We start from the raw sequence: 17,996 nt of genomic DNA, 5'->3' as shown, positions 1-17,996 counted from the left end.
ATGAAGCCAGTCAGTTGTTGGAGCAGCAACCATGCACACATTCAAATAAAGACTGAACCATGTTGTGAGAATGAAGTTGAGGAATTCGGGAAAAGGGTCAGAATACAGGACTAGAAGATTGATAGTCTGAATGGCCCGATTCTGATCTTTAACTTCTATGAATTCCAACACTGAATATTGGAAAGTTTGCTCCAGGACATCTTTTGCACTGGAAGGCGACAATCCAAGTAATTAATAATCAACTTGCTAATCACAGAATTTGTGGCAACCTTATCAAGATGTAGTTTATTCAGAGTCAATGTGAGGTTCTTTGACTAACTACATCCAATCCCACCCCACATCTCCCTTATTCTAGAATGGGTTAAAATTGAAGGCACACAAGTCAATCAGAATGATACATTTTTCTACATTTCTGGAAATGTTAACTACCTGCTGTGGTCTTTGCCTCTACAGGTCTTTACAAACTCAGATTTCCACAGGAAAGGACCATTGGCAAGTGAGGCAAAATGGGAAAACCCTTATGATCGATCATACAATGAAACCCATGCCCAATGAAGGTGGTGGTGGAGACTAAAGATGCTCCACAAAGATTCAGCCTAGCAAGGGTTACATCAAATAGCACCACTCAAATAAATTGACAGACAAAGTAATGCTTCAAGTATCACAATGTTTATTATAGATACAAGTAACTTGTATATAAAATCAGGGCATGTGAACAAGTAGTGAACACGACTTGATAAATTAAGCAGGCTTCATTTCGTTACACATACAAGGGGACCAAAAGGTTAGTTCCATTAATCTCACCATTGAAAGTTTCCATCTTAACTGTAAGGTCATTTTACCACGTCACAATTTAACATTGTGCAAGTAAACTAGAGATTAAAGACTTGTGCACTTGCCCAGGATGTAGGATTTAAGCATAGTTGACCTTGGTACATACCTTAAAATAAAGCCCAATACTAGAGGTAGAAATTCAGGCAATTAATGTTACAGCTGCAACCCACTGATTACAGTTTCCAATTTATTTTAGGTTCTTTAATAATCTGAGAGATAATCAAATATTGCAACGACTCAAGTATTTTGTTGAGCAAAGTGCATTCCTACAGTGTCTATTCAGTTTGTTACCAACCAATACATGTAGAACAGCAGCCAATAGCATCATCTTTATTAAACTACTGCTTGAACTGAATGAATTTAGGGTTCAGTTATCATGTGCTATTCAGAGATCATTAAGTTGCCTAAAAAAGGTACTGTAACCTAAGGGATTCAATGGTTTCCTACGCTTAAGACATACACTAGGCGTATGCAGAAGAAATTTAGCTATGAACATGCTTCTGCGGTAAATGCTGCAAATAGCGGAATGAATCTTTGCAGTCGCAAGGTCAAAACGCAGTTACATCATAGCAACAGTATATTTGCACAATTTAAGGCTTTGGCTGGTTTTCAGTCACCTTCTTCTTCCTCAGATTCTTCCTCCTCAGCAGTTTCCAACCAGGTTAGCCACTGATTCACCTGCACAAATCAGACCACAATACGAGTTAGTATTCAGTTGAATTTATCGATCTACAAAATGTACAGATCAGCTAGAGTATACTACTTAAGCCTGAATGGGGAAACTGGCAATTTATTAAAATGCCAGATTTGGACAAGTTACAAGCACTTTAAAAATTGTGTCATCACGATGTGCTAGGAAAAGTATCCCTTGAATATCAAATGCAACATTCACCCGGAAATCTAAACACTTGAAAGCAGAACTCTTCCATTGCCCTAGTTACCTGGAATAAAGCTTTGCCCTTTCCTGGGAATTCCTGACTGATATCCTCTTTCCAGGCTAAGAAGGCTTCCTCTTCAATTATCTCCATGTCATAGAAGTTCACAAAAAAGCGCAGCAACATACCTGAAAAAATAATTTTTGGGTATCTATTAACACACAAGATCAAGACAAAAAGCATTTGGTCAAGCCTTTAGCAAATGATTAAATTATCTATCCAAATTCTTATCATAGAATTATACAGTACAGGAAGTCATTCAGCCCATCATGTCTGTGGCAGCTCTTTGAAAAGAGTTATCTAATTCAATCCCACTCCCCTGCTCTCTCCCCATAGCCCTGCAAACTTGTGCTCCCCAAATAATTATCTACTTACTTAAAAGCTGTTATCAAATCAACTTCCACCACCCTTTCAGGCAATGCATTCCAGATCTGAACAATTCGCTGTGTGAAAAAATTTCTCCTCACTCCCACTCTGTTTCTTTTAACAACTATTTTAAATCGGTGCCCTTGGGTTACCGACCTAGCCACCAGTGAAAATAGTTTCTCCTTGTTCACCCTATCGAATCCCCTCCTTGACATCCTTCCTAAAATGTGATGCCCAGAACTGAACACATCAGTAACAAATAGTAATGCTGGGAGCAAGAGAAACAAAAGTAACATCTAACAAAGATATCAATAAAATTCGCAGTCTCCCAAATCAACAGACTGGTCACTGAAAAAAAACACTGTAAAGAGACTTACCTTTTGGAAAGTTATGATTGTAGCAGTGCACCTGTAATGCATATAGAGCGCTAACCTGCAGCTCAGTGTGGTCGTGCAGGAATTTCTGCATTACTGGCTTAAAAGAGAGCAGAAGCTGCTTCTCCTGTTCTAACAGCTCTTTGGAAGGTATGCCAGTCGGATCGCCTCCTTCTGCAGGAGCCATCTTCGAAATATACTGCAAGAAGCTGTAAACGGAACACAAGACACCAATTTGTCCAGAATTCCTTGTTTTTAAACTTGCTCCACACAGCACAACAATATACTAAGGCAAAAATATCTGTCAAATGGCAATGTAAACGCATTACAAAGTGTTGGCTGTGGTTGGTCAGGAAAAAAGCACACCCGACCAACAACATATAAAAAAAAACAGATTTTTAATGGAAAGTCTGGCTGCACCACAAGAGACTTTCAATCCAGCCAATGAACAATCTTAATACCTCTGCCATGTGAATGCGAGACTAATCTAACATATTCCAAATAAAGGATTATCCAGAAACACACACTCACCTTGTTAAAAGAATGTTGACAAATCCTTTATCGGTATGCAATTTGGGAGAAATGTTATCTTTGATCCACTTATAAATGGCCTGAGGGGATGGGTCATTCTTGATCTGTTTTGCCAATTCCTTCTCTAGTTTTAGTAATGGGAAGAGGAAACTAAGTCCTTTGCCCTCCAGGATTTCCAACATACGATCCTTATTCTGGTCAATCTCTATTGATCAGAAAAAAAAGTTAGGTGATATACTAGGACCAAATAGAGGTTAAACAAGACAGGCGACACTAAGCAATTCTGAATTGCACTAAACTCCTGATAACTCGTCAGTCAAGGGAATTATGGCTCAAGTGATCAATGAAGGCAATATGGATAAATACATAAAGAAATGCAACCAGGATATTGACATCATGATAGCTTGTCACCTGGTAGTGACAAGTCAGGGTCAAGTTATCAGTTTACTGTAACTGCCTACTATTGCAGTTGCATATTTTGCAATTTCTCTTTCTAAAGAGATTAGCAAGGCAGATGTACTGAATTATTTCCCAATTTTTACTTATCACCATTTTGTCCTTCACCTGCAACAACTTGCATTGATAAGCGCCTTCACGCGGGGCAGGTCTAAGCGCTTGACATACACGCACCTGGCAGCATTTTCTGCATGTTGACTCTGCTCTGTTGGAAGAGATCTGTAAGCCACTCGCGATCTTTCAATTTGGCAAGCTGCTGCAGGCAGAGTAGAAAGAGAGGGAAATGTGTCCCATTCTCATGGGGCTGAGCCAGTTCCAAAAGACTCACAAGTTCAGAGATGACGGCACGTGCTGCAAATTGAGCTAAATAGGATTTTACAAGAGGGATATCACCTTCCAGTTTGGGGCACTGGTCCAATACATTCAGGAAAGCCTGTGTTAAAAAGGTAAAATGGTATCATCATAAAACATTAAAATACTTAACTTGCAAGAACACAATATTGTGGCTCGTCTAAAAGGTTTAAATTATTCTTAAAAACAAGTCTTCCTCCTCATTGTTAATCTCCTCTAACATAATCCCAAAGGATTAATTTCAATAAACTTCACCAGGACACCTTAACTTACTTGCATGAAGTTTTCACCTGCAACTAGCCCTTCCTGTCTGAGTGCGTTTATCAGGGTGCTGGCTTGTTCTTTATCCTCATCCGAACGATCTAGAGTATAAACAATCATCTTGCTCAACATCTCTGGCAGGAAAGGCTTTGGTGCCCTCATTTCCTTCACACCATTAACAGCATCTTTAATGTTAATAGAAGTCAGATACTCTGTCAGGATAGTCTCCTATAAACAAAATAAATAAGATTCAAAAGGTCAGCCAATGCATTGAATAAGAAACGGTAACTTCAATACGGATCGAGGAACAGAAACACTGGTATTTTAAATTATTCCATAGGAGTAACATCCCCCTGCGATAAGCAGCTTCAAAATCTATACTAAAAAGTTATTGCAGTCAGTGCTCCACAACAGGAAATTGCCAAGATCTTAGAAAACCGTAAACAAGGGTACACACACAATTTTTCTTTTAATATAGTACAGGAAAAGGGAATGAAATTAGCAGCATTCCATGTGAGCTGTAAACTCTCTACAATTATGATTAAAAACATTCATGCTGAATTTCTTCTTAAATCACTATTTACAGGAGCAAACATTTTAGTCTTGATTTCAAATATAGAAGTCTGCACCAGCCAATTGTCTTCTTAATCTTTTAAATTCAAACTCCCTTTCTAACATTACACCAACTGGTCCCATGTGCAACAAAAAAGTAAATCTGTCGAAGTAGTGAAATTTGACCAATCTCACTTCAGATGTGCAAAACTGAAATAAAAAGATATGGCTCCAAATTGATTGCACATCAAACATTTACTCACAGTCAATTTCAGCAGTTCTTCCTTGGAAGGAGCTTTCTTGTTCTTTACAGGCTTCTCCTGGATTAAGGGTGGGTTTGTTTTGAGACCTAGTTGGGGTGGCTAACAGATAATACACACATTACTAAAGTTTTAATAAGAGTTCAATATCAACAGTTTGTAGTTTATCATGCAATTACAAGTACTACAGATTAGGCAGTTGAATATTCAAGCTATGATAAGTACATCTTGCCAGTTCAATATGCACATTCATTCAATTGTAGAGTTTTCTTTAAAAAAGTGGAATCTGCAAGCGAATTTTGCATAAAGCTTGACCATTCAATTTATTACTAATAAATACAGCTTACCTGTCCCAGGGGTGGTGTTTGAGTACGAGGTGGTTGCGCGCTTGGTGGGATCATAGTTGGAGTCTGTGGTTGAAGCTTTTGCACCTGATTTTTATTTATCAAAAAAGACTGTGCAGGCCTCAAACTGATCTGTAAAGAAAATAAAATTTTATCATAATGAAAGATTTTCTACAATATACTGATCAACATTCAATGCAAGTGAACCCGGTGGTGCACAACTTTATAACAATTGCAATATCTTTTCAATATCTGCTAACCCTTTTCAGACAGGTCAATTGTAGTTTCCTTCAACTGATATCACACAAAGGACACTGCACCATCCTAGGCAAACAGAAGTACAACAACAACAAGATTCGATTTATAAAGCGCCTTTCACGTCAGGAGGACGTCCCAAGGCGCTGCACAGTTGGGTCATGACCCGAGCAGGGGGGAAATGGTCAGGGTGAGGGGAGGGAAGGGAGGGAGCGAGGAGGGGGGAAATGGTCAGGGTGAGGGGAGGGAAGGGAGGGAGCGAGGAGGGGGAAGAGAGTCGAGAGGGGAGCTGAAGGCTCGGTCAAAGAGAAAGGTTTTGAGACCGGCCTTGAAGGAGGAAAGGGAAGAAGCGGCGAAGGCACTGGGGGATGGAGTTCCAGAGCCTGGGGGCTGAGAGGCTGAAGGCCCGACCACCGATGGTAGGGCGGTTGGGGCGGGGGACGTGGAGCAGACCGGAGCCAGAGGAACGGAGGGTACGGGCAGGTAGGTAGGGGGATAGTAGGTTGGAGAGGTAGGAGGGAGCAAGGCCGTGGATGGCCTTATAGGTGAGGATGAGGATCTTGAAATCAATCCTCTGGGGGATGGGGAGCCAGTGGAGGCGAGCGAGGGTGGGAGTGATGTGGTCCCGAAGCCTGGTGCGGGACAGTACACGAGCTGCAGAGTTCTGAATGACCTGCAGCTTGTGGAGGGAGGTGGCGGGAAGGCCGGCGAGGAGAGAGTTCCCATAGTCCAGCCTTGAGGTGACAAAGGCGTGAACCAGGGTTTCAGCCGCGTGAGGGGTGAGGTAATGCCGTAGTCTGGCGATGTTCCGGAGGTGATGGAAGGCGGTGCCAGTTGTGGTGCGGATGTGAGGGAGAAAGGACAGCTCAGGGTCGAACAAAACCCCGAGGTTCCTGACTGGCTTTGAGAGGTGGAGAGTGCAGCCTTGGATGCTGATGGTGTCAGCGCCTGAGGTGCGGAGGCGCTGACGTGAGCCAATCAGGAGGGCCTCGGTTTTTCGCACGTTGAGCTGAAGAAAGTTGTCTCTCGTCCAGGACTCGATGTCGGACAGGCAGCTGTCAGGACATCGGTGGTCGTGGAGTTGAGAGTAGAGGAGGAAAGGTAGAGTTGGGTGTCATCCGCATACATGTGGAAGTTAACTCCATGTCTGCGGATGATGTCACCAAGGGGGAGCATAAAGAGGGTGAAGAGGAGGGGACCAAGGACAGAGCCCTGAGGGACACCACATGAGACAGTGCGGGGGGTGGAGGAGAAGCCATTCGTCGAGACAAAGTGAAGACGGTGAGAAAGGTACGACCTAAACCATTCAAGGACAGTGCCTTGAAGGTTGAGGTGGGAGGACAAGCGGTGGAGGAGGATAGCGTGGTCGACCGTATCGAATGCTGCCGATAGGTCGAGGAGGACGAGGAGACAGAGGGAGCCCTGGTCACAGATGGTCAGGATATCATTGGTGACCTTGACCAGGGCAGTTTCTGTGCTATGGGCAGCACGGAAACCTGACTGAAGGGGTTCGAAAAGAGAATGGGTGGAAAGGAAAGAGCGCAGTTGGGAGGCGACAACTCTTTCCAAGACCTTGGAGAGAAAGGGGAGGTTGGAGATGGGCCGGTAACTTGATAGCTGCGACGCATCAAGGGAGGGTTTTTTCAGGGTGGGCGTGATGATGGCAGTTTTTAATGGAATGGGGACAGAGCCAGAGGAGAGGGACAGGTTGATGATGTCAGTGATATGTGGGGCAAGAAAGTGGAGCTGGGAGATAAGGAGTGGAGTGGGGATGGGGTCAAGGCAGCAGGTGGCTGGTTTTAGGGATAGGATGAGTTCAGTGACAGGTGGTGGGGAAACGGGTACGAAGGTGTGTAGGGGAGGATGGGTAGGAGTCGGAGTGTGGGAGGGAAGGGGTGGGTGGTGGGTGGAAGTTGGAGGGGAAGTGACCGCGGAGCGGATTCCCTTGATCTTGGATTCAAGGAAATCCAGCATCTCCTCGCAGTGAAGGTTGGAGGAGATGACCTGCGCGGGGTGGCGGGGGGGACGGAGGAGTCGGGTTGTGGTGGAAAACAGTAGCCTGGGGTTGTTCTTCGCCTCCAGGATTATCCTGAGATTATCCTGAGATAAAGAGAAAAGTGAATAGCGAAGAAAAATGGCGCAATGGCCTGCCAGTATTATCTTTGCAATAATAAGGCTTTCAGAATTAGTGGGTAATGAACATTGAATCCATCCAGATTACCTCATCTGCATTGAACTGTCCTACCTACATAGATAATTCAGGACATATATGCATGAGACCACCAGAAAGGTGGCAGGCGAACTAAATGCTCTTTTATCGTGTAGTATTTTTTGTATGTTCTTTATGAACCGAGGAAGCATGTCCCTGGATTCTGTTGGTTGATAATATGAATGTCCCTGGTTGTATCCATGATAAAGCTTGCAATAGAACACTGTCACCTTGTTTCAACACTCGCTTTGCCAGATTTAGCCTTTAACAGGACAAACATACTCAACCAGCAATTGAGCACATCATGGACTCAACATCTCCCAGTGCTTTCCTGTGTATCAGATGCTAGAGCTCAAAAGCATATTTCCAGAGATCCGAACTGGCAGGAAATCTCAGTCTTGTGGCTTGAATCAACAGACACACGGACAGCCTCATGAATGCACTCCAACCAGTCATTTAAAGTCCCTGGTTTACCGCTCAATCTGGCCTGCAGATGTGCACAACACTTCAGATATTTTAAGTGTCCTGTACCTATGGAAAAACTCTTCAGTTGGCAACAACTCATTTAAATATACTGGCAAAAGAGCACTTGAGATAAGTGAAATTGAATAGCAACATTAGAGGTCCCAATATTCTCAAATACACAAGAGCAAGATTCCAAAACCAAGAACTGAGTTACTGCAAAAACTCAACTCAAAGGTAGCATTCATTCAATTTTGCCCAATTAAACATTAGTTTCAAATATTACAATATTGCTTTGAAGGAATTTATCTTTCCTTCATCAAATCGGTCAGTCATTGGGATTTCACAATGTAATCAACGTAAGATATCACTTTTACATGGAACCCAACCGGAGCCCAGAACAAAGACATGGAATTACTAAGGTTGAAAACTGCCCCCAATATCAGTTGAAGGTTATTCAGATCTCTGCAGCTCATGTCCTCTCCTGCACCAAGTACCCCCATCCTCACCTGGGGTCACTGGCTCCCCTTCCCATCCCTCGAAGGATTGAGTTTAATCCTTGATCTTGCTTTCTTAGTCTTCCACTGGTTGCCCCTCTGCGATCTGCTAAAACCTTACCTCCCACTCTCTCCACTGGCCAGGCCTGCTCCAACACCAGAAGTCAGCACTTCAACCTTTCGATATCTACCCTCTGGCACTCCACCCAGATTCCCTTCACCTCACCCGCTTCAAAGCCAGTCTCAAGACCTCCCTTTTTGTCCATGCCCTTGATCATCCTCCAAGCCCCCTTGACCTCCACCCCTCTTTGATTTCAACTCCAACTTCAGGTGCTACTCCTCGACTGTCCAGGCCTTTGGGATGCCCTCCTGATGTGAAAGGCACTATACAAATAGAATTTTGTTGTTGATTTTCACTGACAGCAAGCCATTTATTATGGTACCAGTAGAATTGTGCTCATCCAGATCTGTACCACATTATCACATTTCCAGTCATCTGTTCTCAACCAGATTGATGAAACAGCAAAGCTGTTACAGCTGCCTCAAACAAGGCTGTGTCTTTTTGATTGCATTTATCCCAGCAAGGTCAATCTAGCGAAGGCCTAAACTGGGAATCAATTCCACTGAAAGTAAAATTTCTGGATAGGAGATAAGTGTAAAGAGGGTCTTCTTTGATGGACCATTTTATGGAGACAAAGATGTTAAATTTTCTAATTGATTATTAGGAACCCAATTCCTCTGTTCTTGTAGCCAACATTCAAAATATACACGTCCTGTGAATTCCAGAGGTCAAACTGCTCACCTGCGACCAAGCAACAAGTCAACAGCTGTAGTTATATGGATTTCTTGTAGGATAGGGAGTAGCAACCAAGAGTTACTCTAAATCCACCATGGGGAAAAGTAGGAACACTTGCTCCCCACCACCCCAAAAAAGGCAATAGTAGTTGACAAGCTATTCAAATTATGAGGAAATGAAGAAGTGCTCCTCAGATTATTTGGTGTATATAATCTGTATATACATTCCTTACAAAAACAGAAGTCACTGGAACATGAGCAGGTCAGGCAGCATCTATGGAGAAAGTCAACGTTTCAGGTCCACCACCCTTCGTCAGAACTGGGGTATGTTGTTTTTTAAGGGCTAACCGAGAGGGGTGAGGCAAGGCAGACAAAGGAGAAAATGGGGTAGAGAATGGCGTACAGGGGCTGTACGGTCCCTAGCAGATAAATGAGGTGCTGTTCCTTGAGCTTGCGCTGAGGCTCATTGGAACAGCGTACAAGACTGGATGGAGAGGTCAGAGTGTGAGGAAGAGTTGAAATTACTTTCATCATCTTGGTTCCAGATACACCATTTCTCTCCCTGATCTGCCTGGTGTGTTGCAAGGTCTTCTCCACCACCCCCCACCCTTTGTTCTGCATCATTAACACCTCTTTAACTCATCATCCCGTCCTCTACCCGATTTTCTTCTTTGTCTTCCTTGCCCTGCCGCTCCCATCTGTGAGCCTTAAAAGCTTCTCCCTCCCAACATGCCCCAGTTCTGATGAAGGGTCGTGGACCTGAAACGTTGACCCATTTTCCTTTCTCCATAGATGCTGCCTGACCTGCTAAGTGTTCCCAACGACTTCTGTTTTTGTTTTCAGATTTCCAGCATCTGCAGAACTTCTGTGTTTTTTATATATAAATTTCTTACCTTCATCTATTCGCGTGCTACAAATGCCCATCCATCACCAACAATGACATTGTAGAAAATTTATTTATCAAATAAATGGTCTCCACACCCGCTCGCTCACCTGGTTAGTTTTAAGGAAAGACTTGTTTCCCATTTCCCCAAACTGTGACTGAGGAGGTGCATGTCCCCCATGCCCATTAAAAAGTTGATTGGAACGATGACGCCCCATGGTAGGTGAAAATCGGTCTTGAATTACTCCTGGACCAGTTCCAATTCCGCTACCTTCACAAGACAAAAAAAATTATGATACATAAGACTGCAAAAGCTGAAAGGCAAATTAGGCATTGACGTAAACGGCTACACTGACATCCATCATTAAAGAATACCAAAAACACAGCCTGGTTACCTGGCATTTGTCCAAACATATCAGCAAGTCCTCCAAGTGGGTCTCTGTCAAATTTCCTTCCCGGTGGTATAAAAGGTCCCTCCAGAAAGAAGTCATTCCTCATTCCATGAGCCATAGACGGCGGAATAAAAACTCCCAGATCCTGCATGGTATAAAATGCAGAGTTAATGGAATCTGGAACAATCTAAGCCCTCTGGAGTAAGCGAGAGTAAATTTAATTTGAAAACCCACCTTTACTGCTTCTTGACGAATCTGGTTTATCGTCTTTGGTCCATTATCAATAAAAGCCTTGCGAGGAACCCACCGATTCGCACGCAACTCCCCAGTATCCTGTATCATAAAAAGGCTAGTTAACCAGGGTCAACATTTAATTAAAAAGCAAGTGCACAAAGTAACATAAGTTACCTGCAGCAGGAAACGAATCCTAGCTGGCAATTCCTTATTTAACATCAAGGAACGCATCCGGGCAAAGTACTGATCCATTAGAGACTGCAATCAAAACAAATTGTTTATAATTGAGAATTAATCATTTCACATTAAACTCCAGGTTACAATACTTCAGCCTAAATGTTTACTGATTCTTCCAATTTAAATGAAGGTATCAACTTTGGCAAGCAAGATATCAGAAGAAAACCTAGAGTTCTGTACAAGACTCCCTTTACCGTCTCTCTCTCACAAGTTGAAATAGTTTATACCTCCCCAAAATGAATGGGGAACTAATAGCTCCAGAAAGGGTTTGCAGCAACTGCTAAAATATATAAACATACCTTGGCCTTTTCATGGTCTAGTCTAGGTCCTACTGTCCTCATTATCTGACAGAGGCACTCCAAATCCTCCCCCATATCCTTAAGTTGAACTCTCTTCTTCTTTTCCAAAAGCTAAACAGAAAAAAATGACCGAAATGATCAGATTAGTTCAATCCAATAATAAAACTTTGCTCCATGTATTTGTGCTGGTTTAATTAAAGAAACTTAACATTAGTATGATTTATTCGAGTATACTATTCTTAAATAGCTAACATTGCATTTAATAAAAGCTAAAAAGTTGACACACTTACAATTCTATAAGCAGTTAGAATTAGACTAGACAATAACCTGAGTCATTCTTCTATGTCAACTGCAACGTCTTTTTTAAAAAAAGACACCTATACACAATAGTGCCCATAGGCAACAATTGATTAACTATCATTCCTAGAGCTGAAAACTTTATGAATAAAACGTACTGTTTTGATGCACTTATGAAGGATAGATTCATGGATAAGATCAAGTTTGCCAAGCTCCCCAATGAATTTGATGTTTCCCAGCATCTTGATCTTCGCAATAGCCCGTTGCTCTTCCTCTTCACTTGAGAGAGGGCCATCATGTTTGTCATAGACTAGATTGAAAATAGACATTAAGAAAAAATGTACAATAATGTAAGATTATAGTCAAAATCATTTTTTGATACCCAACATGTTTGTAAGGACTATGAGCAATACGTTGATTGATCTTAAGGTTAGGGTTATAGAATTTGGACCAGAATGGGGAGTTGAGGTCTTTGTTTGGGTTCTGACCGGTTTGATCAAAACTTGATGGATGAGTGTTGTTCCTTTCCTTATTTGGAAGATTGGTGCCTAACAGTCTTGTCTAAAGTAGATTACAATCAATTAAGGGGACCAAAATCTACAACAGTCTTGTCTAAAGTAGACTACAATCAACTAAATGTTGGCTGTGTCAATATTTACAAAATTAAGAGTATGTGATATCCTTTGGATGGGATCTGGTCTTGATTGAACTCTTGGTGCCTTGCCGTCTGGTGGAAAAAAGGTCTTGAAAGCATTTTACAGCTTGAAGCTGTCAACTAAGACAATTGAGTGTGATGTGAACTTTTCACACTTGGTACCAGAGAATCTCCAAATTCCTTTGAGGTTAAAAATATGACAACCCCATGTATGTGAAGACGATTAGATGAACCAGTTCGGGGATAGGTTTGGCTAAACAAACTTTGGATATGATTAGACAACAACCTTCGCATTCCATTTTTGGTTGTAAGGGTCACATGGCTAAAATGAGGTCTAAATGAACGCTGGTGGTCAGCATTCCACCCCAACAGGATCGAGTTGATTCTTATTACTTTAATGCAATTACTGTAGAAAACTTACATTTGTTAAAGCATTAACTAACTATGTTGCATGTGTTAAATAAAACATTTAATTCACCACTTGGCCTGAGCAAAGTCTCTTTCTGGTGAACCTTATAGTATGGTACAAAACCAAATCAAACCAATCCTTAAATCATCAAATAAAAGTGAATACTCACTATCGACATTTCGTGTACGGTTTTCAAATTCATCTTGAAGTTTTGAAATTAAAAGGCGTCTGAATGTCTGCAAGAAAAACAAGGTCAATAATACAAATACAAAAGCAGCTTCAGTTCTTGGCACAAAAAGGTTTCCAAACAAGTAACGGGATTATTTCAGGAGAAAGTTACCGTGCTTTGCTTGTGATGTTGCAGCGGGCCCTCTGGAGATGGGCCATCAAAGTTAGGAGCATCCTCCGCCAGGCGCAGACATAACTGAGCATACAGTGAGCTATACTTGGGCTCTTCAAGGGCTTTGTCTACTATCTGTTAAGAGACACAGAAATAATATTACAAGATTTTCTTTCAACAATACACCATGCACAGCTGTATATCCATCTCAGTGTCTTTCAGAAAGACACACTGGGTTACAGATCGAGAGCCATGTTCGTAAACTGCAGCTGAAGGATCAACAATATTTAGAAGTGTAAAGTCCAATTTGCATGAATACCACCAAGAAAACGGATTCAAATTGAAGTCAGATTCAGATAGATGTCCTTAAATATGCAATTACAGAAAAAGGCTTTCAGAATCACCTGCAGTTAGCCCAACCAACATTTATGAATCTTAGCGTACACAATTTACATTATTAAAACTGCAGAACCTTAAGAGCTCAAGCAAAATCATTAAGTTAAGGATACTGATAGATGGAAATTCATTACAAAATGTAATGAAATTTAAAAACAAAATAATTTTATTCTGAGCACATGCCAGGGGCTTTATGAATGCAGTTAAGACTCATACTGACAGGAGAGATTCATAGGTTATAATTGAAAAATGGGATGTCCGCACAAGTCATCAGTTTTCTGCTCTTAATCAACTCACCAGCAAAATGATCCCTTTAAGGACCAATTTAGAGTCTACACCCACATTGAGGAGCTCAAGGCATAGCTTGTCAAACTTCTCTGGAGTAAGCTTGTTCAAAATGCTGAAAATTAAAAAAAAATGCTAGGTGAAGTTATCAGGATCTTGCACATCTCACAACAAAATTTGTCCACAATTCTTTGCGTATATAGTTTATGACCTAGATCAATCTTCCCTCAACAAAGTTATTTCAAATTGACCCACAAGCCAAAGCATCATTACAATGACACACTTCAGAGGAAAGTCTTGAAGGAGGCAAGGGAGGGGCCAAGGCGCAAACTGCGGGATTGAGTTCCAAAGGGTGGGGTAGTGGCAGAAAGCCCACTCGCCAATGGTGGGGCTGGCAAGGTGGGGGATGTGAAGCAGGCCACAGCCCGTTGAGCGGAGGGAGCCGGCATGTTGGTACAGGGCTAGGAGGTCGCCGAGGTAGGGGGGACCAATGGACCAGGCATGTGCAACTGGAATTATTGGTATGTAAATGCATCAACACTACAACACTGGAATAAGCAAATCTGAATTAGAATGAGGTGTTCATCTGCAATTTGTTTCCTGAAAAATGCTCAACCTATTAGCTTCTCCAGCAATAAGAATGTTGAGTGAAAAATGCTAATCAAGCTAAAAATAATTCTGAACAGAGCTTCTTAGCAGGATTTTTTTTAAAAAAAGATATAGAATTACTGACTTATTGTATTTTACAGCTATAATTCAGTCCTCTACTGCACTAATAGAAAGCTAGTGTTCTCACAGCTTACCCTCTGACTTTCCTGAAGATTCCATCTTGTCTTTCTTTGTCATTCAAGGAGTTAGCATCTCGTTTAGTGCTTGGTGAAGGATCCCATCTCTGAACGCTAAGCCCTGGGGATTGCCCCAGGCGCTCGCTGCAGAGACATAGGAATGTAAAAAAATAAACACACTGAATACAGCAAGTTTCTTTTAAAAATACCTAAGTTAATAGATATACAGAACTTTACTTTGAAGTATAGATCTCAAATGGCAAGAATATTAAGACAATAAATTGGAAGTAAATGCATTGTATCCAAACAGCATCTTGACATCTTAACTTGCAAAAGCCTCAGTTTTGTGAATCCTGACGACATCCATTTATAGTGCCCTTCTTGGAGGATAAGGGAGCACTTTATAATTGGACCAGATGCCAAGTGGGAGAGGTAATAGTCAAATAGGTACACTTTAAGGCAGGACTTGGAAGTTAGAGGCCATTCCAGAGAACAGGAGACGTTGAATCTGAAACCTTGGCCACCAATGGTGGCATAGCTAGGGAGGGACACCCACAGTTAGCCACGTATAGCACGAAGGGATCTATATAGGTGACGGTGCACATTGATCAAAAGCATCCTTCGGTGCTGTACACTCTCAGTTCTATGAATCCTTAAAACTTCCGCTAGTTTAGCATCAGTCATCATCTGATGAGTTTTTCGCCATTATCCAACCTACCACATTTGAGATTGAAGGCATTTCAGAGACTTGGGACCAACGTGAAAGGCAATAATAATAATAATCCTTGCATTTAATATAGCGCCTCACGTCTTCGAGATGTCTCAAAGTGCTTCACAGAATATACCGTAAGGTGAATTGTGGGCAAAACGAGACAACCAATTGTGCACAGCAGTGTTGCACAAAGTTACGGTTGAGTGACCAATTTATTATAATTTTTTTGAAGGAAATATCACCCCTGGAAAAGCAATCCACCAACCAACTAACAACCAGCTTCCTACTTACTGGAAACTTGCCCAATGTTTCACCCAGCCAGGAATCGAACCCAGGTCTTTAGCTTGCGAGGCGAGTGCTCTAAGCACGGTACTACAGGATTTCGCAATATATAAATGCAATTTATTGTCGATTGTTGTTGGGACTTTTAATTACAGAAAAACAGAAGATACACTTGTATGGACAAAACCAAATCTGACATGTGCAAAACAATTATAATTTATATATTTTCAGTCATCTATGCAACATCTCGAAGACTCTGCCCCACTGTTCAGCGTTCCGAGACGCCATCCAGCATGAAAGGTGCTATATAAATGCAAGTTGTTGTTGTTGTTTATGAAAAGCCGCTGTGGGAGCTGCAGCTCAGATGGAGATGGGATGGACAGGTTTGGAACTTGGTAAATGTGTTTAGACTCTCATATGAGCAGCCATTTATATGAGATGAGTAAAATGTTGTGCTAAGAGAACGAAGAGGGAATGCAATGCATTCAGGAAAATTGGAAGGGAGGAAAACCAATGTAAAATTCTCAGAGTTGGTCCTTACCTGTTGCCGGAAGTCTTGGGACAGTGCTGAGGTGCACCCCTACCTCCTCCTCCGCCCGAAGAAGCACTGGTTAAAAAAAATAAAGAAACAAGCTTTGGCTAAAACTTGAATCAGATTATCCACATTACCTGACCAAACACAAAATTCTCCTGTATTGCCAGTGTTCAACTCAACAAAATGTGCTAGTATTTCACTAGTCTTAACCCCACAACTGATTTACACTTTCCCCAGCACTGTGCACATCTTTCATTGTTGCATATTTGTACTCCTGTGAAAGTATTCTGGAGCTTTCTACACCCGAGCAGTAATAACCATTGTACCCTTCACTTCCCTAAAAATATTTATTATTTAGATCTGAAAATAAGGAATGAAAGTGACACAATTTGAGCTGCTTAACAAACACCACATTGCTTGCAGCAAAAAGGTAGCCTGGAAAGTACTTTTAAAATGTTCCTACATTGAAATGAAGCGTGGCTAGCATGCAATGCATACCTGAAACGAGAAGCACCCCCTTCTGCAATCACACTCTCCACTTTGGCGGCTTGATACAACGAAAAACTTCCAAAAGAAGAATAATTTTAAAAAAGGGGTGGGGAAAACGTTACCTGAAACGAAGGATACAAAATTGTTAAATTGTTAAAACTTCCTTCTTATATATAAAAAAAATCCATCTTCCATTGAGACAGAACTGATAAAAATCACTGAGTCACACACTGCACCCTCCCCTGGTGCATAACGCAATAAAAAAACAAGCAAAGCTGCACCACCCATTACCATCTCAGTTCAACCTTCTCTCTCGTCAAACTGGTGGGAGGGAAGCGGAAGAATGAGACAAAAAAACTCTGACCGAAATACCGGCTTTGTTCTAATCCCAATGACGCACAACGATTAAAAACTATTTCTCAATCGTGTTACTGTATTTTGCCGCAAGGGTCTGACAGGATTGGGTATCGCTTCTCGACGATCATCTCTTGTGTTTCGTCCTCCATTTTAAAAGCACAAAACAGACAAAGTCTGCAAATAAGCGGAGACTTAGGACAACAATAAAACACCATCGCCCCACCACCATATCCAGTCTTGTTTTTTTTCGGTGCATTTGCCTTCTGGTACTTTTAAAATTCAACCTTTGGTTTTTCAAAAAAATTGACAATACAAAAGATGGCGTGGGAGGAAAACTTCCATTTTACCAATTTATCAAGCAAAATTAAATCAGCAAAAAAAAGGTTAATCTTTATTAATGGTCAAAAAAAATCACCATTTTCCTCAATCCCCAACAATACGAAATTGGAACATGTTTGTTTCAAAACACAAAAATACATTTAAGTTTAAAATAATGAGTGAGGAAAAAACAGAACTAAAAAAGGACATAAATCAAAATGCCATAAAAACCAAACCCGACGTGTGTGGGGCGCGAGATTGCCGTCGAGGTTAACAAACGTTATTAACAATTATGCTTTTTGTGAAAAAGCCATTTTCCTTCAAACTAAAGCCGATCTCCTCCCTCTACACAAATAAAAACGTCGAACAAAATGGCTCTCGCACCGACAAAAAAAAATCGCTTCCCAAAACCTCCCAAAATAATCACAAAACACAAAAACATTTTCTTTCTGACGTAAATCGCCGACATTTAACGGATTTTTAAAAAAAGTTCAAATACCAAAGAGAGAAAGACCAAAACGGGAGGCGCCGCGGGGAGAGAACACGTTTACAATGGGGCTGATGCCGGCTCCGTCCCCCCCTCCCCCCCACCCCCCGCACCCCACCCCT

The 17,996-nt window shown here is 41.7% G+C and overlaps 1 protein-coding gene across 1 annotated transcript; it reads right to left on the bottom strand.

Annotated features, from left to right (window-relative positions):
• Positions 1-653: 653 nt before the first annotated feature.
• Positions 654-16,799, bottom strand: LOC103175116 (eukaryotic translation initiation factor 4 gamma 2). Its single transcript, XM_042341293.1, has 20 exons — positions 16,722-16,799; positions 16,230-16,295; positions 14,713-14,781; positions 13,922-14,024; positions 13,229-13,363; positions 13,058-13,124; positions 11,983-12,134; positions 11,528-11,638; positions 11,166-11,249; positions 10,992-11,090; positions 10,761-10,902; positions 10,476-10,636; positions 5,268-5,396; positions 4,924-5,022; positions 4,121-4,336; positions 3,671-3,929; positions 3,041-3,245; positions 2,513-2,718; positions 1,776-1,897; positions 654-1,512 (listed from the first exon to the last, which is right to left on the bottom strand). The coding sequence occupies exons 7-20, from the start codon at positions 12,064-12,066 to the stop codon at positions 1,444-1,446; spliced, it is 1,986 nt and encodes a 661-aa protein (XP_042197227.1). The 5' UTR covers positions 12,067-12,134; positions 13,058-13,124; positions 13,229-13,363; positions 13,922-14,024; positions 14,713-14,781; positions 16,230-16,295; positions 16,722-16,799; the 3' UTR covers positions 654-1,443.
• Between the last annotated feature and the right edge of the window lie 1,197 nt (positions 16,800-17,996).

This window comes from Callorhinchus milii, unplaced genomic scaffold (genome assembly GCF_018977255.1).
Source record: "Callorhinchus milii isolate IMCB2004 unplaced genomic scaffold, IMCB_Cmil_1.0 Scaffold17, whole genome shotgun sequence".
Taxonomy (NCBI): domain Eukaryota; kingdom Metazoa; phylum Chordata; class Chondrichthyes; order Chimaeriformes; family Callorhinchidae; genus Callorhinchus; species Callorhinchus milii.
Note: the sequence above shows the minus strand (reverse complement) of the source record. Positions and strands in the feature narration are given on the sequence as shown.

Excerpts from the sequence above, each read along its gene's own strand:
- LOC103175116 (XM_042341293.1), bottom strand. The coding sequence starts at position 12,066 with ATGCTGGGAAACATCAAATTCATTGGGGAGCTTGGCAAACTTGATCTT. Across the intron at positions 2,719-3,040 it reads GTCAACATTCTTTTAACAAG|CTTCTTGCAGTATATTTCGA; the intron begins GTGAGTGTGTGT and ends TTCCGTTTACAG. Across the intron at positions 1,513-1,775 it reads AGGGCAAAGCTTTATTCCAG|GTGAATCAGTGGCTAACCTG; the intron begins GTAACTAGGGCA and ends TGATTTGTGCAG.